This window comes from Hoplias malabaricus, chromosome 10 (assembly GCF_029633855.1).
Source record: "Hoplias malabaricus isolate fHopMal1 chromosome 10, fHopMal1.hap1, whole genome shotgun sequence".
Taxonomy (NCBI): Eukaryota; Metazoa; Chordata; class Actinopteri; order Characiformes; family Erythrinidae; genus Hoplias; species Hoplias malabaricus.
The window spans coordinates 34,764,241-34,791,889 of record NC_089809.1 but is presented as its reverse complement, the minus strand read 5'-3'; the positions used below and the strand labels follow the sequence as shown (position 1 = coordinate 34,791,889).

Genomic DNA, 27,649 nt, shown 5'->3' with positions numbered 1-27,649 from the left:
AGATGTTTCTGTGGATATCAAACGTAATGTCACAGTCATAGTAAAATATGTAAAATCAGAAGTCCTAACAACCATGAATTACCTAGAGCGCTAGCAAACTGTAACCATTAGTTAAACAAGAGGTCATCACGTGGGTCTGAAAGGATGTGGATATGTTTAGAAAGTTTCCCAAAGAAAATTGTGCTGTTCTCACAATTTGTCCTAAATTTGCAGAAATAATTTAAAATAGAGACTGCACTATCGCCTGCTTTAGATTTGACACGTTCATCTTCGTTTCAGACACACCGTTATTTCTGCAAATTATAACAGTTTGATACTAAATTTATAAAAGCCATAACGGACTTTTTTTTGCTTTTTTTGTAGCCAGGCTTGACAGGGACATTGGACACCGCTAGGAAGGACTGGTGCATTAGTGAAAGCTGCAATGTCTCTGACAGGTCTGCTGTTTGTATGGCTTGAAGAGTGTGTCGTTCTGCTTGTTGTTGCTCAGGGACAAGCTCATGGATGTGACATGGGATACGTGACACAAGCAGTGGGGGAGGCTTGGACACTGCGTATCACAGCTGGAGTTGGCCCTTTTAAAGCGGGTTAGCCCTGTCACTGGTCAGAGCCCTGTGAAACTTCGCAGGCTTCGATATTTTATCGTCTCTGTGCACGCTCAGCTGCTTGTTTCTACCATGCCTCACATCTTATAATCACCTCTTTAATCTCATCATTAATATGGAGTCCTGGCAAAATAGGATCTCTTCCAACTTCTTTGAAGTTTGCTTTGTTCCACCCTGGTTACACCTCACAGCACAAATAACCATCCTCTCTAATATATGACTCCAGTTGGCTTCAGAAAAATGAGATGTAAACACACACCATATTCGTGTTTCACCAAGGACGTGGCGTTAATACAGACACCGTGCCCGCTGTATAATTTACAGTCAAAACAACATACTCTCACAGTACCACATTCAGATTTTGGTTTCAGCGAGGACAGTGTGTTATTATGGATGTCCTATTTTTGCTATGTTGTGGACTTATCAAGAACACGATGTTATAACAGACACACAAATTTAATATCAGAGCTTTCAAACACAATCCTTCAAAAAGGTATTAGAGAGAAATAAAATGAATGAAAGTTTTAACACCATTCAAAGTTTGTCCATAGAGGTGAACTACAGCCAGAAATTCTGCTGAAACAGAGATATTATAAACAAATGAATAAAAGCGTTCAACGTGGTGCCTGTTTACGGATAAAAAGGGGGAAGCCTTGGCCTAATGGTTAGTGACCGGGCTTGGTACCAGAGGGTCATCGGTTTGATCCCCAGGACCAGCAGGAACATCCATGGCTGAAGTGCCCTTAAGTAAGGCACTGAACCTCCAAATGCTCCCCGAGTGCTGGAGATGGCTGCCACAAATGGGTTAAATGCGGAAGACACATTTCATTGTATGTTGTACAATGACAAATATTGGCACACTATATAAAAAAAAAAATAATCCGCCTTTTAACAAAAAGAGCCAATCAGCTTGTACAGCAAGTGGAAGAGGTCAATGATTTTGTGGCACTACTAGGGAAACCCTGCCTCAAGCGCCGTAACTAGAAAAGCCGAAATACCATTATTTTTTATTTCTCACTTCGTGAGATTTTTGTCCGATTTTTTTCAGTGATTTAAAGATGTTTCTAAAACTGTAATTTGACCTTTAGTTTGAGTATTTTGGTCTCTATCCATTTAAAGATACAGGCACCTTGTCGTGTATGACTTAAAATAACAGTCCAAAGGTTTTCCAAGCTGGACTGACTTGCCTATACGGACTTTTCCTGAAGCTGTTAAACAAAAATTATGTACGTTTAACTTGTTGTTTAAAAGTAAAACAAGTGAAAATGCTGTGTTGCGCGTCAGATATTATCCTGTCAAAGTGAAGTATTTAACTAGATTAATTATACCTAATTTATAAGTGGGACAAATTGAGTTTCTGGTACTTTTTGCCAAAATAAAAGTAATTAAGCAGATAGAGCACTGTTTGACTAAAGGTCAAAGATGACAAAAGGTGCTTCATGGAGCTCACTGCAGAAAGTACCACAGACAGTAACTCAGTGTGTATCTAAATGTCTTTGTAGTATGTAACTGTATGTAAGAGTAAACGGTTGTAGCCTGCGTCCGTCAGTGTTTCACTGTGCCATAACAGCAGAAAACATTTTTCCTCTTACGGACCAATGTGTAAACTGCTAGAGTTAATGGTTCAGGGCTGTGCTCGGAATGCATTCTGATGAAGCTCATATTGTCAGCTCTTCTGTCTACAAATGATGCAGGAAAATCTATACTTATATGAGAAAATAAACCAATTGCAATTCAGGGCAAATCATTTTTAATCGTCTGGTTAATACAGATACAAACATATTGCAATACTTTGGCTTCCACAAAAATGTAAATTGAACATACTACAGGGTTTAGACAATGAAACTGAAACACCTGTCATTGTAGTGCGGGAGGTTTCATGGCTAAATTGGAGCAGCCTGGTGGCCAATCTTCATTAATTGCACATTGCACCAGTAAGACCATGTGCATCCAATGGTTCAAACATTGTGTCCTGAAGGCGGTGCCGTGTATCAGGACGACAATGCACCAATACACACAGCAAGACTGGTGAGAGATTGGTTTGATGAACATGAAAGTGAAGTTGAACATCTCCCATGGCCTGCACAGTCACCAGATCTAAATATTATTGAGACACTTTGGGGTGTTTTGGAGGAGCGAGTCAGGAAACGTTTTCCTCCACCAGCATCACGTAGTGACCTGGCCACTATCCTGCAAGAAGAATGGCTTAAAATCCCTCCGACCACTGTGCAGGACTTGTATATGTCACTCCCAACATGAATTGACGCTGTATTGTGGCCGCAAAAGGAAGCCCTACACCACACTAATAAATTACTGTGGTCTAAAACCAGGTGTTTCACTTTCATTGTCCAGCCCCTGTATATTCACACATTATTTTTGTTACACCAAGGGCAAGTTGTAATACAGAAAAAAGAATTAATTAAAGCACTGAATAGTGCCCTTTGTTGGAGCATGTGTTTAAACGTGTGTGATTGAGTGAGTATGAATATAAGTGAGCAAGCTACAGGAAAGTTCCATGAAGTGCTTCATATCTGACCACAATGTGGTTTCAGCAAAGGCCAAGATGAAAATACAGACTCCCTGTTCACACTGACGCATATCTGCCCTACTCTCTCACAGCCTGTAGCCCTGCCATGCCCATCTTCTTTTGAAGGGCATAAACACCAGTGATGCTTACTACACTTGAAACGTATAGCAGTTCTGCATAGTGCTTAAGTTAGCAAGATGTACAAGCACACAGATTCATTGTGACTGGGACTGGAACACCATCCTCCATCGCCTCGAGTGGACTACTGTCAACACTTACCTTTCAACAAAAAAGGAGCTGCGGTCTGATTTCCATCTCCATGGAGTAATTAGCTCAGCATACTGCTCATTAGCCACGATAGACTGCTGCCAAATGCTATTATGGCACTACATTGAATGGAAGATAGCACCCTGATTATTTGAAGGTTTTTAAGAGATTTTTAGAATTATCACACAGTATTCTTCCAGAGAACAACGGCCAGAAGCCTGTGATGTAACCAACTTTCTAGTAATACGTAGATCTATGAGAGAGATAACGAATCAAACAACACAATCCACTTTAACAAGTGTTAAAATATTATAGATCGCTGAATAAGTATTGGGGTGGCATGGTGGTGCAGCAGGTAGTGTCGCAGTCACAGAGCTCCAGGGACCTGGAGGTTGTGGGTTCGATTCCCGCTCCGGGTGACTGTCTGTGAGGAGTTTGGTGTGTTCTCCCTGTGTCCGCGTGGGGTTCCTCCGGGTGGTCTGGTTTCCTCCCACAGTCCAAAAACACATGTTGGTAGGTGGATTGGCGACTCAAAAGTGTTCATAGGTGTGAGTGTGTGAGTGAATGTGTGTGGTTGTCTGTGTTGCCCTGTGAGGGACTGGCGCCCCCTCCAGGGTGTATTCCCACCTTGCGCCCATTGATTCCAGGTAGGCTCTGGACCCACCGCGACCCTGAACTGGATAAGCGCTTACAGATAATGAATGAATGAATGAATAAATATTAAAGCTTGGTGGGTTGTTAAATAACTATTGGATAGGTACAACTATTTATTACTGTGTTGTTACAATATACAGTATTTTGCAAAAGGTAATGTCTTATAATAAAATGTTATTAATTTCTGGTCAAATATGCCATTAATGACAACATTGATTAATCAGGAGAACTACGGTTCTCACAGCAAGACAAACTCCTGTTTTTTCCATTCAGAAGCTCTGCATCTTTTAAACGGGAATGGTATGTTTAAATAAGTAGTTTAAGTATTTATTCACTGTTTGAATTACCCAAAAAACTAATTTTCAACTTGAGATTTTTACATTTTTTATGTGTTTACTTTCATGGAAAGGTAGCAGTCAGTTCCACCTTGGGTCTCTCTACCCTCCAAACACCTCCAGATGGCCGTAGCTCAGCCAGAGAGCCACAGAGATAACACCTGAGCCATTTCAATCTGAGACCCTTAGTTTCCTTCCGATTTACTGAGCTAGGACTGCATACCCATCACTGGAGCTTTTTTCAAACAAGCTAACAGAATGGAAATGCTAGCAGATGTTGAGGAAGCACTTTTTAATTTTGAACGTCATCTTTAAGGACCCATTGTTCAAAATATATTTAACAGAAAAACTTCACCAACAAAATGTAATTTCTAAATTAAATTCTGCCTTGACTCCAGACCTTCAGAATAAACCTAAAGGGATTGAATTGCTAAGAACACCATACATTTTTGTTTTGTTTGCAACTTAATGGCTGTTTTGACTGTAATTAATTGTCTAAATTAATAAAAGAAATGTGGTTTCTTATGAACAGATATTATTTTATTGTGTGGTGAGGAACAAAGAGGTTACCTTCAACCAGGAGTTGAGCAAAAACTTGACAGCTGTGTCTATGAAATTGTCTCCCATCCCTGACTTGTAAGCAAGCCTCAGTTTAGCCTGTGTTCTAAACGGGGAGCGTTTGAGTATGGTCTGACCTTAGATCCTCAGAAACAACTAAAGGAAGGTTCCTCCAGTCTCAGAGGCTGGTGAAACTCGATGATCCGCTGAAGTGCTCACCATAACACGCATGACTCATCACCGGGCTGACTCCAGGCTGCCGCTGCTCTCTCTCTCTCACTCCAGGAGACAGACTCTACTCGTTCAAGTGCTTTATGGTACATGCACACATCAAAAGAAGCCACCTCCGATATGTTCTGTGCGGATCATGTATTGAGAGAACAGTCTTTGAGGGGACATGGGTGGGTGATCAGTTCCACTTTATATACACAAGTCTGAGTGAGGGAGGCCCCGGCACGGAGACTTAAGCAGGGGCTATAGAGGGGGAGAGGAGATGCTCTGTGACATTCTCGCTGTGGGACGCAGTGTGCCGCCAACCACGGGACGTCACAGGCTGTCTAGAGCAGTCAACATTGTCCACTCTCCCAGAAGAGATGTGTTTTTTTGGGGGTTTTTTGAGCAGAATTCATCCTGCATGAGAATAACCTCACAAATGGGCTGTAATAGTCGCTTTAACAAAGTGAAATCTCACAAAATGATATGTATATACACAGATAACCCCCCCCCCCATTTGTTTCTACACTCACTGTCCACTCCCTCAGCTCCACTGACCATACAGAAGCACAATGGCGTTCTACAATTACAGACTGTAGCCCTCTGCATACTTTATTTACTGCCTTTCACCCTGTTCATCAGTGGTCAGGATTCCAACAGGACCGCCACAGAGCAGGTATCATTTGAGCACTAATACATCATAATGACAGGCTGACAAAGCCAAGAGGGTTATGTTTGATGGCGATTTCATGCTTCTTGTTTGTTCTGGGCAGTTTTTCTATGGTTCATATCGATATTGGAATTATATCATATCAACCAAAAGTAACTTGTGATATAAATATTGGCCTCATTTATTTATTTAAATGCACATTAATCAACATTTCAGTTTCAACAGCAATGCAACCACTCTCTGATTGGGCAGGATGTCCCCGTCCCTCCCTCCAATCATTCAGCATTATGCTAACACCTCTAGCCATCTGTTAGCTAACACAACAGAGTAGGGCATTAAGCGATCCCCTCCAAGTGTGTTGAGCTGTCAATGAAGTTGTGTTGGTAGTAGTTCAAAACAAAGCAGACTAGCTTCACATGATTCAGAGAAATCATGTGCTGCCTTACTTTAGCTGATAAATGCAGTTGTTACATGGAAACTCACTGATGTCATTTCTCATCCTCATCTCAGTAGTAGATGTCTTTTATTCTGTTGTTGGTGCTTTCTGTTGTTTTTATTGTGTATAATTTTGTTATGTGGCTCAAAAGGCTTTGCCTTTTGCCAGGCTGCCATTGTTCTTAATGACTTTCCTGGTAAAATAAAAGTTAAGAAAAAACTAGACCTGTGTGATTGGGGAAACCTTTGCCAAACTGAAGGAGGGAGAAAATCCTGAATGTAAAGAGAATGTATAAGAAATTAATTCATAATGTAATGAAGGGTGGCACGGTGGTGCAGCAGAGGTTGTGGGTTCGATTCCCGCTCCGGGTGACTGTCTGTGTGGAGTGTGGTGTGTTCTCCCTGTGTCTGTGTGGGTTTCCTCCGGGTGCTCCGGTTTCCTCCCACAGTCCAAAAACACACGTTGGTAGGTGGATTGGCGACTCAAAAGTGTCCGTAGATGTGAGTGTGTGAGTGAATGTGTGAGTGTGTGTTGCCCTGTGAAGGACTGGCGCCCCCTCCAGGGTGTATTCCTGCCTTGCGCCCAATGATTCCAGGTAGGCTCTGGACCCACCGCGACCCTGAATTGGATAAGCGCTTACAGATAATGAACCATGGAATTGTGTTATTGCGTTTGCGAAGTATGTACCAAAAGGACCTGGTATATATCTCTAGACTTCTAAACATTCTCTTTTCAAATCCAGATGTCCTGAAAGTGTGTTTAACTGTATGTTATTGTCAGTACTGTGCTTATACAAAGCAGCTATGGCCAGCTTTGCGCTGGTGCTGCTGAGATGGAGGTGTGATATGAGATGAGGTGAGTCGATAACAGCATCAGTCATGCAAAAAAAAACCCTACCACTACATCCAGTGTGGGAGTGGGCATATATTTTCACACACCAGCTCTGTCACCCAATATATTCCCTCGACCCCTGAGCTGAGTCGAACCATGCCACATCTACACCTCCATAAACACCAGACTGTGTGTTCAAATGCCGCAGACGACCGAGTGGAGAGAGACGTATTGATCTGAGCAGCGCTGTCCTGATGTGACTCTCTCCAAGACATAATACATGTCGACTACTCACTACATACACCGATGCACAGCTTGAGTGCTATGCCTAGAACATGCTGACATTAATGTATGATGCTGTTGTTTGCTAGGTGTTGCATAATGTGTCACACATAGTGTGCCCCCCCCCACCCCTTTAACAGCATACTCAAACATTTTTCAACACAAGGTCCCTTACAGCTTACTCAAACATTTTTCACCGTCTAATGTCATCATGTAACTGCATTGCCTTGTAGCATGAGTCTAAAATCTGAAATAAATTCTCTTAACAGCACAGACATGGGAAAAGATTTGTAGATCTGATGGAACAGCGTGTGTCAAGTTCAGAGTTACACTATAAACCCGTGAGTCAAAACATGGCTTCCATATTTGTACACATTGTCCATTGTATCAGCTCCATTTGGCAGTTTGTAGTTCTACAATTACAGACTGTAGTCCATCTGTTAGCCCACTTTCACCCGGTTCATCAATGATCAGGACCACCACATATTAGGTATGATTCGGTTGGTGGGTCATTCTCAGCGCTGCAGTGATGCTGACGGTGGTGGTGGTGTGTTAGTGTGTGTTGCGCTGGTACGAGTGTATCAGACACAGCAGTGCTGCTGGAGTTTTTAAAGCCCTCAGTTTCAATGTTGGAATGAGAATAGTCCACCAACCAAAAATATCCCACCAACAGCATCCTGTGATCATCCATGAAGTCTCCGTCTTTTATAAGTTTTATATGTTTACGACCAGACAGTTTCATTGAAAAAGGAAAACACTGGCCAAAAACACATAATAAGACAAAAATTGGGAATGTATACTGTGTGTTAACAAGAAGAAGATTAGTTAGACTCCCAAGAGCTTGAAGTGTAATTATATATTTCTATCAAACAAGAAGGTGTTTGTGATTAGGGCCATTATAAAATTCTCTCTCATCTGACCATTCTTTCAAACCAACGCTGCAATTTTTTTCAAACAAAGCCAGCCTGACTTGTACAATCACTTTGTCTTGGGTAATGAACAACATACTTCAAAAATGCTGCTTTTGCACGTTGCAAGCTGTGTAGGACTGGACCTAATGAGCAAGCAGCTGAAAAAAAAATGGGATGCCCCTTTAAGCTGACAAGCAGAGAGACAGGTACAGGCTGAGAAATATGTTTTCACAAGATTTTCTTTGTAACAAAACAGCTTACCTAGATGATGTTCTGACTCACTAAAAACGGTGGCAGTGTTCCTGTGACTGTCCTTGCTCATGTGGTTTAGATTAATATGCTGGAAAGCTAACATTTCCCACTCACCAGGTTGCCTACAGACAGCATCTTGTTGAACTCATCCGTCATGGGGTAATGCTCCAGAGCCATGAAGAGTGTGTTGAGAACGATGCAGATGGTGATAGCCAGGTCCAGAAAGGGATCCATTACCATGAACTTGACCCACTCTTTCAGCTTCATCCAGCTGGGGCAGCACGTCCACACCAAGTACTTATGAGCAAAGACGTACCAGCAGGGATGACATTTCTGATGGGCTTCCTCCAACTCTGCACGCACAGAACAAAACAGTTAGCTTTTTTTATTATTCAACCTTCATTATCAAAAATCAAATGCAGGCATTGATTGATCTTTGGCTATGTGGAAAATATCCTTACTGATTTTTTTGGGAACCCAAGTCTGGAAATGTAATGTAAGCTGTAGCAAAGGTGAGAATAACACAAGTGGTTTCCACCGGACAAAGGAAATTTTAGACTGACCCTTTTGACTGGGAATGATACGTCAAGATCACCACCAGTTTTGTAAACTGTCCAAAATATATAATAGGATTTGGCATAAAGTTGTATTATATTCTCCTCTGAGAATATCCTGCAGTAAGGACTGGGAAAGTGGGACATTCCACATCAGTTGTTAGCCAGTTCAGTTGGGAAACGAGTCTGTAGAACTTTGTATGACGTGGGCTAACGGAGAACGTTAGCATTTTGTTTTTCCATCCCCAATAAATTTCAAAATGTGTCAAGTAGTGAGCTGGGGTGGAGTGTGCTTTGTGTTGGGAGCACTGTGACAGATGCGTCCGTTTCTAATGAGGAATGTGATAAAGACGGACAGCAGGTCCATTTCCTTGACTTGGAAGGACTAATGTGCGAGCTAACTCCTTAGATGTGTTTGTGGTAGTGTCATTCTCCACTGGGAGTGCAGCCACCCTGTCAGACCTCATTTCATCCATTCCGAGAGGAATTTACCAACCAACAGACCTCCTGTGAGCACCGTGGCCATCTTAGCTCTGCTCAGAACACAGGCATTCACATAAACACCTCTTTTTGTCTTGATGTTTTGGCTCGATTGTTGTAATGAAGGTAAATATGAAGACTGAAAGCACTCCCCCAGTAATAATCAGGATGACAGATCCACAACTGATGTGTTGTTGCAGGATTGTGCATAAGTCAGAGACCATCCTTTATTGGGCCACAGCCCAATGGTTACAGAAGTGGGCTTGGCACTGGAAGGTCAATGGTTCGATCCTTAAAATTGGCAGGAACATCCACAGCTGAAATGCCTTTAAGCAAGGCACCTAAGTCACCTGGGGGTGACTGCCCAATGCTCCAGGTGTGTGTTCACTGCACCTAATCACTAGTGAGTCTGTGTGTTCACTGCCACGGATGAGTTAAATGCAGAGGTCAGATTTTGTTGTACTGTTGTACAATGACCATAAAGCACAATTTCATTTACATATTCATTTAGGGTATTTTCCAGAAAGTATATATTTACCTATTAATTTTACAACACCCAAAATACAATACTAGCATATAATGCCTTGCCTTTATTACAGCTTCAGTCTAAAACTCTAAACTTCCTTCCAATTTTCCAAAGACATTAGAAGTCTTAGATACCCAAGTATCATTTACAAATTCAGACACATGCCAGAAAACCTGACTCCACATTGTCTCAGATGTCCAGTTTCCATTTTTCAATAAATGTGTCTTAAGGGCTGCACATTCTTTCAGACCCGAGGTTGTATTTATACTTGTTTGTTTAGTGTTATGTCTTTTTACTGTTTTTAATGCACTAGAAAAGACAAGCCCCTCCTTGAAGGGGAACATAAGGTCAATGACACCTTTGGCAATACAGCTGTAACCTGTTGGTTTTGGATTGAATGTAGTTGTGAGTTAAAGTGGTAGTAGATTGAAAAGAAAAAAAAGAAATACTGATATTTTTGAAATAATACAAATGTTATTTAGAGTGTGTCTTAATTCCTTATGAGCTGCCTAGCTGTCTGAGGAGTGAGCATTCCAAACCATATTCAGCCTTATAGGAGAGATATTAAAATGCTGTAGTTAGACAGCAATGTCAACACTCTTTCCCCTCACTTCACGTGACCGGTTTTTAGCTCTCACACTCACTGCGCGGATTAGCTCATGTATTTTGCTCCTGCATGTTTCTATTGCTATTTTAATCGTCTGGAGGAAGAGTGAAATGGAATGTGCAGTCGTTCAACTCCAAAATAATAAGACAAGCTTCTCTAATGTAAAATTTCCTCTAAACAAAGTGAGAGGAAAAACAAGAGAAACATCCAGCCATCTCCAAATTTAAAGTCTCGCTGCACTGCTTCAGTGGGTGTGGACGCATCTGATGGTCCCTTAAAATTTTATCACATAAGCCACTCTAATAGGCAGTTTAAGGTTGCGCAAATTATAATTGTGTAATCAGATCTATGTAGGAACTGGGACACACCCATAGTGCTGGAGGCAGACTGATCTTGTCCTAATTTGTCATTTTGAGTAAACTAAAGAGTGGTGTCTGTATTAAATAAAATGGTAGTGTATTAAATAAAATGACATAATGGTCTTAATATTAATGATATAATTAGTCCAGTAATGGTAAAAGAATAGGTAAAAGAAGCAGCCTTGTTACAAAACCAAACCATGTTCAACACACATGGCACTATACTTGGCATCATGAGGTCTTGCCATGTCAGCTTTTGTGTCTGTGATAATGAGGATTGGCATTTTCTCATGCTAGCGGATCTAAAATAGGCCACTCTGTGGTCAGATCCGTTCTGTTAGCAACTTTTCCGCTGACAAATTCACAATTTGTGACCATGGTTTTTATAAAGGAGACATATTTTAAACGTGATTTCATTATATTTCCAAAATAGAAACTGCTTCTTAAAGTCTCAATCAGGGAAGTCTCAAATTGGATATTGTTCCATTCCATTTTTAGTGTATGTGCATTGATCCTTGAAAGGCAATGCCCTTCAGAAGGGTCGAAATGAACTGTGGTATAATAATTATGCACTGGATAAATATCACCATGGTGCAGTGGTATTTGCCAAAGCAAAGGAACCAAACAGATAATGTTTTGCTCATACTTGGGATATATATTTTTTTACCACTCTGTGCTTGGCATAAGACCAAGACACTACAGGAGTTGTTCCATTTTGAAAATGCAGAACAATTTTAAAAGTTTCAGAGTCCTTAATGTCATGGAATATTAGTCATTTAATACCAGCTGTCTAATAATACGAGAGAGGGAACATTCCTCCACCCCCTCCACTTCAACAAGAAGTAGGTGGACAGGCACTTTCTCTCATATCATAAGTATGGTCTTGAAAAGTCTATGTCTAGATCTACCACATATTTAATTTTCAAAGTGAAACATTGCAGACCTCGGTAGACTAAAAAGAACAGCTGGTGCTATTTCGCATCACTTGGTAAAAAATTGCATTAAAACTTGCTGCTTTAAGCAGCCGAGCTCTGTGCGGTCTACACAATTTCCCCAAGTTGGATTTGACAGGTAGTCAATAGGCAACTCCACAAAGTGGAGATTTCCAATACAATCCAATACTGTTGTGTTATGTTTGAGGAAAAGGTGACCAGTACAAGCAATTCTTGTGAGGTCCTGATGCTGCAAGCACACTATGTCATGATTAACGGGGTTTAAGAAGGATAACAGCTCTCTCTTGAAAACAAGAGAGAGTGAATTCTCACGGGAACACCTTAACATGGAACAGATGGAGATGCCCTTCTGTCCTTACATGCTCTATGCTCAGAAAAGCATGCCATGGATTTGAAACCCACATGGAGATGTGAATGTAAGAGCTTTAAAACGGCAGTCACCAAGCTGCTTTAAAATGTGGAGTTAATGAACTTCTAATAATAAGTTGACAGAACAAAGATCAGATTCTTGTTCTGTTCATTTATTATTAGACTTTTGTTTTACCCAAAGAGGCAGCTTGAAAGAACTAACAATTATAAGTTAAACCATGGCTCATGCTTGGGGAAATTTACTGAGGTCTGTTCTGAAGAATAAAATTTCCGCTCTGCGTATCTTACCCTCCATGGCGTCAGTGAGGTAGCTAGCAGCACTTAGCGCCCTGTCTCGGCCCTCCTGGGACACCTGGGGGAGGAGCATACTGCTCAGTTCGTTCAGTGAGTTTGGTCCCTGTAGAAGGCAAAGGGGATTGTGGTCATGTGAGTGTCACAGTTTGAAAACAACAGAAAGCTGGCGATGACATCTTACTGCACCTTCTTCAGCAGTTGAAAGATAATCTGGTTTAATTTCAGCAGTTACATTTAGATCAAATTAGTCCTGCTGTTTTCAGTCTTTAAAAGCATATACGTGGATTGTTATTGTCTACTCCAGTCCATTTCCACTGTTCAAAACCTTGATTTCTTCATTAATCATTAATAATAGATAATAGGTAGATAATGCATAATGTAGTAATGGCTAGAGTGCTTGGTTACTGATGTAATTCATTGCGACAGCTCTACAGAGGTCAAAGTGCTGTCTGGTCAGTTATAGAGCACGTCTACAGATTCTATAATAGAAGCACAATTCAATCACTGAAAGTGAATACAATCCCATTATTACGTATCCTTTCCCTGTGATGAGACAAGGTCCTATAATTGTACAATACTGTGCAGAAATCAGAGACCACTTACACAATTAAGCAAAATACGTTTTTATTATGTAATGTATTATTGCAATTCAAATTTCAAGCATCTTCACACTCTGTAGTTATTTTAATTATTTTAGCAAAAATAACTTAGAAACTAATCAGTCACAAATCACCTGTGTGTATATACAGCATATAACATAACAGAAGTAAATATACTCCTGTACTAATGCCAATAAACTGTCATATGATTCAAAATCCCTTAAAATCTTATTCATTACAAAAACTAGTTATTTTAATAAAAAAATAAAGAATTGGAGATATAGTAATAGGTACCGTGATAGGATTTAGACTATTCAGACCGTGCTGAAATTACAGGCTCTACTGGAGAATCTCAGTGCAACAAGTGTGTATACCTGCGATGCCTTTTCTAGTTAAGGTTAAATTCACACACTCTGTTACACACCTTTCACTAAGTTGTTAACACCAGAGTTGTCTCAGTTTACAGACTCTGTTTACAGGAGGTATACGAATAGTCACACAACCACTAACCCAAGTAGTGGCTGTCCTTTAAAGTACACAAAGCCGCATTTTACTTAAGCTTGTACTGGAAAACAAAGGGTAAGCTGGAAGCACACTGGACCAACTGAGAAAATGGCATCTTGATGAGTGTCCAGACAGTGCGCTGAAGTCATCCTTTAATGATGGTGCAGAAGAAGTAAAAATAAGCCTGATTAATATTGGCAACCCGTTTGATCTGGTGGGGATCAGTATGTTTGGCAGGACCTGGCCAAGACCATCAGAGTAACTGCACACTGACAACCGTTAAACATGGAGGAGGACGTCTGTTAACATGGGTGTGCATGAGGTCAGCAGGTGCAGGGGAGATCACGAACTGTAATGTGTCTACAGAAACCCATCTGGAGTGCTTCTGAGGGGGGTCCAGGACCCAAATCTTAATGCCTCTGATTTGGACATGCCTTTGTCACATGTCGGCTGGATTACAGCAACACACTGTATTTTGGAATTAATGAAGCATCTCTTTCACGGCTACAACTAGTTAAACTAGCTAACACAGTGCTGCCAGGTTACTAACAGTCTTGGCATTGCTTACATTGGCTTCCAGTGCATTACAGAATTCAGTACAAGATTTTATTCTTGTTTTTTAAAGCTTTGAATGGTTGTGCACCTGTTTATATTGTGAACATGCTTTACATGTATGCACCTGCAAGATCTTTAAGGTCATTGTCACTGTCACTTCTGTCCGTCCCAAGGGCTCGTCTCAAGTTAAAAGGGGATCGTCCCTTTGCTGTCTCTGCACCAAATTCTGGAACAGTCTTCCAAGTGACATTAGACTTGCCTCGTATCTAACCGTTTTAAATCCAAGCTCAAAACTTATTTCTGATGCCTAGCTTCCAGCAGCTGTTAATCTGTGGAGAGGTGGTTTGAAGGAGTGATGTCTGTTTTAACGTACGTCTGTTTGTGTTGCAGAAGTGGCGAAGTTGGTTTTAAATGTGCTATAAAAATAAATTTTACTTACTTACTAATTATTAGGTGTTCAGCCTATACATTAGAATACACAGACCCCTCGATTGCTGTTGGGTATTTTGGACAATAAAACCATGATCTGAATTCGATAGAGCACTTTTATGAAGACGTAAAGTGGAAAGTAGAGGCACATAACTGCTTAAGTAAAGAAAGGCTTTAAAGAATCATCTGTGGGAAAAAAAGACAAGACATATCTCCACAGACCTGTGCTACACTGGTGTTATCCAAGCTTTAAGCTTCAGCAACAAAGATGAACACCAAAGGGGTGATGAAGGCTTTACCCTTTAATATTTGGACCCTTCAGTAGAGTTTAAGCAGTTCAATGTTTATGTATCAGTTTGCTGTGTTACAGTTTTTGGCAAATTTCAGTGATATTAAAAACAGGGTGTATTCATTCATACACAACACACACATATACCCACAATGCCAAAGTGTTTGTTTGTTTTTTGCTTTAGACCTGCAATAACACTGTAGGTGTATTACTCTGTCTATTACAGCTCCATTCTGAATTTTATAAGGCCTTGTCTTTAGCTACAGCCCTCAGTTTTTTTAAAAAAGTATTTGACCCCTAGGTAATCAAAGGAATGACGCAAAGTCACTTTGTCGCTGTCCATGAGAACGCCCACACAAGCTGTTTCGGCGAGAGGGAAACACCAGTGGTCCTCTCTCTCATGTCTGTGTGTGTGAAATACAATGCATGTATCCGTGATTGCGTGCAACGAGATGCCGTAACTCCTATTCAACTGTTGCTATGTTACCATGGCTGCATCGCCAAGACAACAGTGTATGCCTTCCCCTTCCCCTCACTCATTTCTGTCAGATAGGGAAGAGGTTGTCAGGTCTCTCAAGAGTGGCTGGTATACTCCTGAGGCTTTCAGTTGGTTCTTTATGTGTGTTTCCTGCTTTTATCTTACAAAATATCATTTTACATAGAAGTTTTACAAACCCACCCTCTCCTAGACCAGCAGCAACAAATACATTTCTCCTGCAGCTTCCTTTGTTTGAATGTTCTCTTTGGCTTGACATGAGAATACTACATAACCAAATAATTGTGGCCATCTCCTCATTCAACATTTCTTTTTTTTTAAATTAAGAGTGTGTTCTGACCCTCTGTGCTGTAGTAATAGCTTCTAATATTCTGGGAAGGTTTACGCTAGTTAATGTAACAATTCTGTGGGGTCATTTGATAGCATTTAGCAGTAAAAACATTATTGAGGTTAGGGAAACAAAAACGTCACTACTACTCATCCTAAAGATACTGAATTGTGAGAATGCAGCTCTTTTATTTTTACAGCCCAGAGCGGGGGGATATACACCTCTGTAGCTGACACTTGGCATTGGATATAGTGAGAATAGGTTCACCGTGCCATCTGCTACAGACTGTGAAATTTCACTCTCATTCTTTTGTGTAGAGATTATATAATCGGATGCCAGACATTAAATGATTATTTATTTATTTATTTATTATGGAAATCAGACTATTCCACCATATGAACAATATTATCCTGCAATCATATGCATCCCCTGATCTGAATTCATACACACACTGTCACATTGGCTCACTCCGTTCACATAATTAACATGTGATGTTGCATAAGCTAACTGCTAATAAGCCATAGAGTGCATTTTACTTATATGCAAGGAAATAACAGTATGGAAATGAAAACACCACAGTTCTGTGCATGAAGACTGTATATGCTGTGATTATGCTCTGGGTCATAGGGTGCTTTGAGCAAGTACAAGTTGCTTCAGAGAAGTGAGCTCTTGTTTCTCAGGAAGACCTCATTCAGCTTTCTACTTTACGAAATATGATTTGTGTATTTAAGAAAAATGATCATGGTCATATCCATCTATGATAGATCACGTGTATGTTTGTATATTCATTCATTCATTCATTGTCTGTAACCACTCCAATTAAGGGCGCAGGCACCCTGGAGGGGGCGCCAGTCCTTCACAGGGCGACTCACACTCATACATTCACTCACACCTAGGGACACTTTTGAGTGGCTAATCCACCTACCAACGTGGGAGAAGAAACCCACGCAAGAACTCACCAAACTCCTCACAGTCACCTGGAGCAGGACTTGAACCCACAACCTAAGGGCCCTGGAGCTGTGTGACAGCGACACTAGAAGAGTTATCATGTATGATATCAGAAGCAACGCCATAGACTTAGAAAGAGCAACTTGTGTCATAAACGTTAAAGAAACCAATCCAATATGTGGTTTGGGCTTTTCAAGCTGCAGGCGAGTGTTAGAGGGTATAGCGCAGGGGTGGGCAATCTTATCCGCAAAGAGCCGGTGTGGCTGCTGGATTTTAGTCCATTCAGGCCAGTGCGCACCTGATTTCACTCCTTTAATTAGTTGGCCTGGGGGTGGCACGGTGGCGCAGCAGGTAGTGTCACAGTCCAAAAACACACAATGGTAGGTGGATTGGCGACTCAAAAGTGTTCATAGGTGTGAGTGTGTGTGTCTGTGTTGCCCTGTGAAGGACTGGTGCCCCCTCCAGGGTGTATTCCTGCCTTGCGCCCAATGATTCCAGGTCGACTCTGGACCCACCGCCACCCTGAACTGGATAAGGGTTACAGATAATGAATGAATGAATTAGTTGGCCTCAGTTAAACAACTGGTTTCCTGTAAGATGTTTTCTGTATTTTTTGTTAATGAAAAATTAATAATGTTTATGTTTTTTTGAGTGGAAGTTTAAAAAAGGAAGGGTGGTCTCTGATTTTGGGCAGTATAATACATATAGTATTTCATGTTTCAAGAAAGGCTCATCCAATCAAACGTTACTATACTACATTTATTACAGTAGTGTTCAAATATATCTGTGATGTGGATTGTTTGTGGTGTAAACACAACTTAGCTGAACTTGTAAATAGAAAATGTATCTATGCTTAGGTGGTATAGGATGTCCTGTTCTTTCCCTAAAGCAATAGCAGAAGCAGTGTCAAACTAATGTCATTCTCTTTCCAATTCATTCCAATTCTTCCCAGGGTTTTACACCAAGCCTGGGATGCTGTAGGCACCTTGACACACATCATTTAAAAAAGCATAGGATTACTCACACTTTCTTCTTTGACTTTCTCCATGGTGTATGTGGGTAATGGGAGCGGGCTCAGAGGTCCAGGGCCTGAAATACCGTTCTGATCCATGGCCACAAACAGCTTGCCGTTGATATTGAGGCTAGGGAAGAAGACCTGGGAGCCATGGCTGCCTGTGCTTTGAGCACTAGTCCGTCTCCTGTGCCAGGGAATGACCAGAGAGCCACCCCGACTGTCAGAGTCTCCGTAAATGCTGAACTCATCGTCAGCGTCCTCTGAGTCCTTATTCCTCGGCCGGAAGTTGAAGATACTGACCTGACTTCCTCGTCTGGTCCTCGAAGACAAAGTGCGGACCAGCAGAGCATGTGTTTGCTGAGGACAAAACAAGACAGAATTATTTGCACCTAAAAAAAGAACACAGCACAAATACTCGATTAAAATCTAAGACTTATTTTCCCATAACACCACATTAGTTTAACGTATTATTTATATAAGATTTATCATGAACACATGTCTTGTATAAACGATGGTAATGGACTCAAGTTGAGGGGCTAGTGGATTGAGGGATAGCACTTCCAAAAAGTCTTGTAAATTCACGGCACTGCACTTTACAAAACCATTTGGTTACTTTTAGACCTCACATTTCCCAGATGTACTCTGCTTAAGCAATGAGACGCCGCCCTACCTTCACTCCCTCTATGGCATCTAGCTTTGGTGTTTTTTCCTCGGCATCGTTCTCTGCCTCCTCTGAAAGTGGCCTGAGGCTTTTCTTCCTGCCCTTGTGCTCTTTGTCGTCTTGTGGAGCCGAGGGAGACAGGTCAGGAACCAACACTGACTCGGTCTCCTGAGCTTTCTGAGCTGCCTGGGAGACACAGGGTGAAAAAAGGAGGCCAATCACTGTCTGTTTGTATCAAAATAGAGGAGACAAAAGGTGTACGAACACAAACGCAATTCAGTGAATGTGGATGAAGATCGTGCTGCATGGTGATTCAACCAAAACCCAGGAGGTGTTGTAGATGTGGACAAAAGTCCATAAATGTCTATGACAGGTTTCAGGGAAGCATGGAGTGAACTCATCGTGGAAGTGTAAATAAAGTGTCATTCAAAGTGGCTTGATGAAGCAGATTTTTTTTGTTTGTTTTTAACACCCTCCATGTACCTCTTTGTCCTAAATAGATTTTTAAAACTATATTTTAGATCATTACTGGAATTGTGTATCTCCAAAATTCTGACTATGTGTTTCATTCGCAATGTTATTAACACAATTTCACCTTTAATGACTTTGTTAACATCTTAACGATCAACTGTTTTTAAGTTCACCATCAAAGCAAATGAAAAGGCCACCTACTTGCTGTTCTTTTTTTAGTTGTTCCATAGCCAGCTGAAACTCTTTTTCTTTTTGCCATGCCTCAGCAATGGTGGCTTGGTTCTGTTCCTCATAGGCCATGGCCACAACCGCCAGGATCAGGTTGACCAAGTAGAAGGAGCCCAGGAAGATCACCACCACGAAGAACACCATGTATGTCTTCCCCGCAGACCGCAGAGTCTGTCAATAAAAGTGGTGTTGTAGAAATGAATTGACCAGACCCATTTAGATAATAATGCCCTGTTTCCTCACTGCTTGGCATGCTTGAGATTCTCTTCAATAACCTGCTGCATAACCTTATCACCCAACACACATTACATATACCTAGTTTAACCATGAGAGGCCCTTAATAAATACTGAATTCACAGGCACAACACATATACTCTATGTCCAAATGTTTAAGGACAGTTTTTAGGACATAACAAAAATAGCGTAAAACCAAATATCAATTTGCCCAATGCCAAAGTTCAACATGAATGCTTTAGTGGTGGAGCAGTGGAACTGTGTCTGATGGAGCTCTGGCATCAGTTGGAGAGGTATTAAGAACTAATCTTCCAAAACCAACACCTGACCTCACTAACATTCGCATGGCTCAATGCAATCGGGTTCTCACGGCAACGTTTGCCTAGCTTCCCAGAGAAGAAGAGGGTGGCACTGCATCAAAGAACTTTGTTAAAACAATTAAAATACTGTGGGTCAATAAAAAATCCCTGTTGAAGACATAATTGTCCAGGACTAGGTTTAATCCTCGTCTGAAAAACCACTACTGTATGTTTCAGTAAAGGATATTACACTGATCAGTCAAAAATATCCAGCCAAGAACTGTGCAGCTACAGATGAGCTACTGTCTCTGACTTTACAATTTACAAGTTTGACCAACGAGGTATGTGTGTCTAATGATGCTTTTCCACTGCATGGTACACACTCGACTCTTAGGCAGATCTGGTACCTGGAACTGGGTACTTTTTCAGTACCTGCACACTTGTGATTCCAAGCAAGCAGAGTAGTGACTAACCATGATGTGTTAATGACTGAGTTAACAACTCGAGTTCGAGTCGCACTTAAGTCACATACAAAAGAAACTTCAGACTGGGCTTCTCACTTGTGCCTAATGACTCTTTACTCGACTCTGACCTGAAAAAGAACACATTAAAAAGTGTCTCTCCGTCATCATCCAGGCATGAGGTGCTTGAAGACTTCACTCACACTTTCTCTCTCTCTCTCTTTGTGTATCCACTATATTTAATTCATTAGGGACACAGCTCCCCTGTTTTTGGTCCATCACCATCAGTGAGCATGATATCAGTAAGTAAAGTGTAGACAGACCAGTGTAGCATGGCTTTAGTAGGAGCATCTTGGGATACAGAATGCTAATAACTATATACAGAATGCTGAAGACTATCAACGTGCAACTGTGGTGGGAAAGAAATTAAAGACATTGACCACATCAAACTTCATAAAGCATCTGAAAACACACTGTTATTGACTTGAGACTTGACATGGACTCTAGCCTAAAGACTCCAGACTTAACTCTGACTTCTATTTTATGACTTGCTAACATCTCTGGTTCAAACGCTTCTTGTTTTTGTAGCTGAAGGAAGAATCCAGCAAGATCCCAACAGTGCAACAAGGAACAAAACACTCTACTGACCTGTGAGAAGAGATATGAGTCGTGTTTAGCCACCAAAAAATAACAAAAAACAACACATGAATACACGATGAGTAAACAACACTAAAGGTTACTTTGTTGTTTAAGTTTCCAAAGCCCACCACTTTCGTTAAATGTCACCAGCTATATTTCGGTGGGAGCCATTTTTATGGAAAACCAACACATATCAAAGACCAAAACAGTATGTAGTGCCAAGCCAGGCCAAGTAGAGTAGGTACCATGCAGTGGAAAAGCAACATAATAGAGTGAACAAGGAGTGGGCACTGTGTTTTAAAACTCCAGCAGCACCGCTGTGTCTGATCCACTTGTGTATATGTACATACAGCACATATACAGTTCCCTCTCAAACCATAGGGAGATATATTATTTCTGCATGTGTCTGCATTTACTGGGTAAAATCTGTCATCATTTTAACCTTAAGCTTTGCAATCATTACTGTACATGTTGTATACTAAACACTGCATATACAGTATATTCTTTACTTTTAAATGCTAAAATCATTCAAAGTGTAGAGAGTAATGTTAAAACCACTTAATATGCCCCTTCTTGGGACTACATCTAATCCAGAAGCTACAGTCTACCAGACAGACAGACAGACATTCAGACCTGATGGTAGAGGTTTTCCCAGTAGTCCTGTGTCATGAGTCTGAAGAGGGAGAGAAAAGCCCAGCCAAAGGTGTCAAAGCTAGTGTAGCCATAGTTTGGATTGCGTCCTGTCTTCATACATTCAAAACCATCTGGACATTTTCTGGGAAAAAGGAAGATAAAACTTTGAGAGTTAAATTCAGATTAGAGTTAGCTTTCATTATGATGATGGTTAATTTCTCACTCATACAGTACAGGCTGTAGGGGTATAATTCCCCATGGACTGTACTGGGAAGTACTGAAACTGCATTCTTTGGTGTGACTGAGCTCCATCTGATACATTTGGAATGAGCAGTGTCGGTGTTCTGAAGAGTTGTGCTACCTTGATGAAATGTGCTACTTTTATACGTACATTTGCTTAAATAAAACAGTAGGTGAGATACTCTGATAAGCTAAATGTAGTGTATCACAAAATTCTGCCTACAGAGGTATAAGCAGGTGATATGCACAGGCTGAATCCCTTTATTTAAGAAGTTATATGATTATTACGGTGATAAGAAATGGTTTTATCCTTTATTTTTACATTTTATTTACAGTGTGCACTTTTGGAAACTCAAGCAAAAATAACAGTAAAATAAGATCGTGTGATGCACTGGAGAAGAACAGATTTATTCGGTAAAAGACTAGAAAACATTAAAAGTTTTGGGTCTGAGCATGTGCAGAGCTGCAGATTAGCATATTTCCACAAGGTAGGACAACTTGTCAGAACACCGGACCTCACTGATGCTCGTATTCTGAAAGCAACATATGGTTTTTACACTTTCAACAAGAGCAGAAGCTGGTCGAAAAAGATATGCAGCATGTAGCTTTGTAACTATGTCTATAAATAATGAATCAGTGGGGCTTAGTACTGCAATCATTCAAATTGTAATGTTCATGGTTTATACAAGGATAGCGAGAAATAACAGCTGCGTTGAAAGTGTTAAGTTTATGTTTTGTATGTTTTAAACAATTGGATTTAGTAATGAGGCTTGTTTTTCAAAAGCTAACAGCCTCTCACAGGTTTTTTAAGGTGGAACAGAATATATAAATAAAATGCTGGTGAATAACATCAATATAAGCCTAGTAACCCGTTTAAGGTAGAAATAAACATTTAAATAAGAAAATTGAGAAAGCAAATACAGCAGTAAAAACACCAGGGCTCCTTCACGTTTTCACATCATCATCTTCCTCTCCTCTGAAGTGGTATTCCTCCAACCACGTTACTGCAGCACTTTGTAAACTGTAATACTCTCTGAATTTAGAGTTCAGAAAAATGTATATGTCTGTATTATTGCTGTGTTTGTAATTGATATCAAGGGATCCACTGCCTCGCTGGAAGATCTAACACAAAAAAATTTGGCCCCACCGTGCTCTCATGGAAAATAAGGTGAATAGGAACAATGACAGCTCTCAATAACACAAAAAAGTGTATTATTATTTTATACAATACACACAAACCACTCCATCACTGTCCCACTGTGTAATATGTCCAGAGGGGGCTGTGAAATGAAGATCAAAGGTGGACGAACTCTCACACCTCCAGCTGTCATGGGTCACCTGATGAGGTGATGGACTGTCAGCATGGCTGAGCTGAGAAACCAGTGGTGCCACATTGGCCTGTGCCCAGTGTTTTCCCCAGTGTCCAGCCCCCTCCTTGCCCGTTTCCTGGCAGCCTGGCGGGCCTGGAGGCAGTGGCGTCTGGTGCCAGGCTGCTGAGAGTGTGAGGGTGTGTGGAGATGGACGCTATCTCTCTCAGACACCTATCTGTGGAGGACGTGCTAATGGACGGGCCCCACTTCACTTTGAGTTGTACGGGGGCCTCGAACCCCACCACACTGATAATGGCCCCCCGTTTCCCCCTCTCACACAACACCAGTGTATGCTATCAAAGCCACGCACCCCAGATTACTATTTACAGTAACACAGTACAGCATTTATGGCCCCAAAGAACACTCTCGAAAGCCCAGGAACAAGTCTTAAAATCTAAAAGGTTTGACTGTGCTATTCAGATGTATTTAGGTGTTACTTAAACCATCTAGGAATATGCAACATTCATATGATTCAGCAATGTGAACACTGTATGGTAAAGCCAAAGGACTGTGGAGTAGATTTCACTCATTTAAAGCAGTTTTTTAATCTTAATTGTCATTACTAAAGTTTGTCCACGTGTGTTGCAAAGAAGAAAAACCTCAGTGGCTGTCAGTGTTGTGGAAATGAGATTCAATTTTCAAAATAAATAGCTTCAAGAGATTTTCAAGAATTTATCTTCAGTGTGAACTGTGCTGTGGTAGTAACTACATAGTCACTTATATTAGAAAATATTACTAATAATCAGTTTAATGTCAATTAAATAATTCAGTATCTTTTTTAGCCACATCATTCTTTTAATATGAATATTTCAAACTTTTACTCATTTAAATTAGTTGAGTTTAAAGCAAGTGAGACCTGGCATTTGCCAGGTTCATCAGAGTAAACTAATTACATAATTACATATCGCCACTGTCTAAAGAAAAAACAAGAATCTACAAAATGGAACCCACTACAAAAGAAGGCAACAATCTTCTACTCTGGGTCATTTTTTCTTAGGAAATAGGCTTTAATTCATTTTACTAGGGCGTCTGATTTGCAATATCAAAACTTGATACACCAGAAAATCACTGCATTCATGCCATTAGATTTTACCAATACCTGGCAGACCCCCATAATTTACATTAGTATGCTATCAACAGTATTAGAATCAATAATACACCAGACAAACAGTCATCTCAATCAATAGCATTCTGAGACACAATGGCGTGGGGGGGTCTAAGGCTACTGTGGTTTTAGGAGTGATACGAAGCCTAGCGTGGAGTCACTTGGAGAATCTGTCAAAGAAAGTGCTCTCACTCAGCGGAATGGCAGCTGGGACCATATCGCTAAAGCACAAGGCATTTTAGCATGGGCTATTTTAGGAGCTCGCGAGTACCTCTGTCCTGGTGAGGTCCAAAGAATGGGAAGGAGGCAAATACAAAGCCAGGGTGATGGACTCTGGGAATTTGTGTCCGCTGTTGCTGCACGTAAACCAGTCCACTCTCGCTCGCTGTTGTTTCCGTAAGGCTGCCCTTTCTCAACACCCGTTATGTCAGGAGTTTGAGCTGGTGCATGCCAAGATGTACAACAGGTCATTTCCTATGGACTGCTGCCACAGGCCTCACCAAGCTTCAGTAACGGATCAAATAACCCACTGATCAACATGAATGGCAGGAGCATGATTATAATTAGTATGAACCAAACTGGCAACTTACAATGGAAAGAGAGCTCAAATTGCAATTAATAGTTGCAGTTTACTGTGCAAGGACAAAGCAGCTGGCACAGTGGGCGCAGTAAACTTATCAGCTCCATCACACTCTCAGTTTCCATATCAAGTAGTGTATTGTGTATTAGTCACTTTTACTGCACTCACTGAGGACACTGATGTTCAGCTGTGCGCACATGGCTTGTATAATCACCACAGAAAAGTATAAATGAAATGGGAATCTCTGGAGAAGCTGCACATGGGCTCAATATGGTATAAGGTATAAAACACTATAGCACTGGGCTGTGAAACAGTGGAACTGAGTTCTCTGAAGTGATGGCGCTAGTGATCCACAACTAATCCAACCGTACCTCGCTAACACTTTTTGTGGAGGAATGCAATAATATCCTCACACAAACATTCCCCATTTAGTCTAAAGCCTTCTGGGAAAAGCACAGAATGTTACAGCAGCAAATAAGAACAAACTACCTTTTAAAATCCTACATTCCAGAAGAAAAATGTTGGTTTTCTATCTAGTGTTTCAGGGCAGCCGTGACCTGGTGGTTAGGGAACAGGGCTTGTAACAGGAAGGTCATGACTGAAGTGCCCTTGAGCAAGTCATCTAACTCCCAACTGCTCCCTGGGCACCGTGGCTAGGGCTGCCCACCGTTCCGGGCATGTGTGCTTACTGCCCCCTAGTGTTCACTAGTGTGTGTGTAAATGGGTTTCACTGCACGGATTGGGTTAAATGCGGAGAACAAATTCCTCAGTGGCCAATAAAGTGGTTCTAATTCTAATTCTAAATAAACTGTAAGTCAGCTGTGATTCAATGACCTGCAGTACTGTGTGCTCATTTATTATTTCTGTTTATATGAAAGAATTGAGGGCAAGGGTCCAGTTTGCATTGATCCTACTATTACATTATCTAAAATAAGATGTGAATGCCTGAGTTTCTCTGAAGGTAGATGTTTGTGTTCCCTTCACACTCTACACCTCAGTAAATACAGTAACTGGAGCACAGTAGATGAGGCAGCGGGGGTGTCTCCTGCTATAACTTGGGGTCCAGCCTCTGATGAGGCTTCCATAACTGGCAAGAGGCCATGGATAACAGGGAGAGCAGCGACTGACCTCTCCGCTCACTGCTGGGTCAGAGTAAAAGAACATTGGCAGAGCCTACAGAAGCCCTGACCAACCTGAAACAACAGAGGGAGTGAGTGAAAGGGGTGGGGGCATGAATGGGGTAGGGGGCTTCAAAGCTGGGTGATTGTGCCCCTCTGGCTGCTAAGCACTGAGCTCAGATTTCCATCCAGGTCCACAAGGTGACTAAACAACCTCCACCTTCGATCACACAAATTAGCTCACAGCAACTAAAGGAAAGGAATAGCAATGTGGTGAGCCAGGAGGGTCTAAAACAAACAATTAAAAACAAAACTAGCATTGAGAAATGATCAGGGAACCTCAAAACAGCGTGATTACAGAGAGTCCCATTTCCAAGGTAATAATTAACACATACGCAGTGAAATTTGCATAGCTGTTTTAGCCAGAGCTAGTAAATGCCACAACTAATTAACAATTAGGCAGTTGGTCTGAGAAAAAAGACGCCCAGTACAGAGCCGCCGAGCTATTTAGAGTCAGATCGGATCTGGCTCAGGATCAAAACCTTGATCTGTCCACTTGGGTGACCTATAACTATCACTAGTGTCATATTTAAAGGCTTCAAAATACAACCTAATCACAGTTTATAAATAGTTTCATCTGCTTTAATGAACATACCCTAACACCATGTAATTACTTGTGTCTTCCACTCGGACAGATGGGTGTGTTTTTAATAGATATGTATGTCGTACTAAGAAAACAACTGTGTTCTTTGGTCAGTGTGAGTCAACAACATTAGGCTGCAGAAAGAAAGGTCAGTGTATTTCGTTTTTGGTATTTAAACAATGTTATAAAAGTTTTGTTTTTTTGTACATATTTAATTTTTTTTCTGTTTATCTGTCAATTGCTGCAGTGGCAAATGCCCCACTTGTTTGAAGCCAAAAGAATTTACCACAATAAAAAAAACACAGAAACACAGAAAAAGTACACACTTCAGAGCTGTCTTTTCTGAATGGGAGCAGTAAAGTAAGAGAACTAAGCAAAAATGGCTAAGAACCAAGAAAGGCTCTGCTCCTCACTCCTCTCTCCTGGGCTCCAGTGCTGAACTGAGCTGGGGCTCATTCTCATTTAAAGGAACACGAGCTGAAACGGGTCGTTCTGAACAAGGCTGTTTAGAAATGGGGAGAACAGTGCTGTGTTGTTTGATCCTTGTGATATTTTGCCCAGAGCATGTCAAAGATGTTTAATTAAAAGTATGTCCCTTTTAAATAAATAAATATTATTTTATTTTAATATTAAGTCATGTCCTATTTATTGTTACCAAAAAATGAATTCCTTGTAGTATGTATGCATCTGTCTACGATTACTATTTTGGGTAAGATATATTTTTTTGGTTGAATTTTTTAAATAAAACTGATATAGAAGACTTTTTTTATGTATACAAATTATATCAGCGTACATACACATTGGTAGAATGATCCACTGTCACTGCATCTGTGACTGCTATTAAACGCTGAATGAGCCCAGCAAACATTTAATGGGGCCTGCTGCAGGTTTAGAAAGCCAGAGCTTTGCTGAGTTCCGCGCTTGTGTGTAATCTCTGCTGGACACAGGTCTGAGTCAATCTTCTTATCATTGTGTGAGGTGGACAGATACGTCCTTTGTTTCAGGCTTTGGGCAGATGTTACAATCAGCGTTTACAGGCCTCACCATCATTTACAACAACGGACCATTAGGCAGCAAGGCCGTCACGGCCGTAACCCAATAACTCAAGGAGAATGTCATGC

At 41.0% G+C, this 27,649-nt stretch overlaps 1 protein-coding gene across 1 annotated transcript in view; it reads right to left on the bottom strand.

Moving 5' to 3' along the window:
- scn5lab (sodium channel, voltage gated, type V-like, alpha b) overlaps positions 1–27,649 on the bottom strand; it is a 173,653-nt gene that overhangs the window by 69,680 nt on the left and 76,324 nt on the right. The window contains exons 9-14 of the mRNA XM_066682864.1: positions 21,473–21,614; positions 19,180–19,377; positions 18,517–18,693; positions 17,856–18,203; positions 12,678–12,786; positions 8,656–8,894 (exon numbers count right to left, since the gene is read on the bottom strand). Coding sequence (XP_066538961.1) covers positions 8,656–8,894; positions 12,678–12,786; positions 17,856–18,203; positions 18,517–18,693; positions 19,180–19,377; positions 21,473–21,614 — 1,213 coding nt within the window. The remainder of the gene's footprint in view (positions 1–8,655; positions 8,895–12,677; positions 12,787–17,855; positions 18,204–18,516; positions 18,694–19,179; positions 19,378–21,472; positions 21,615–27,649) is intronic.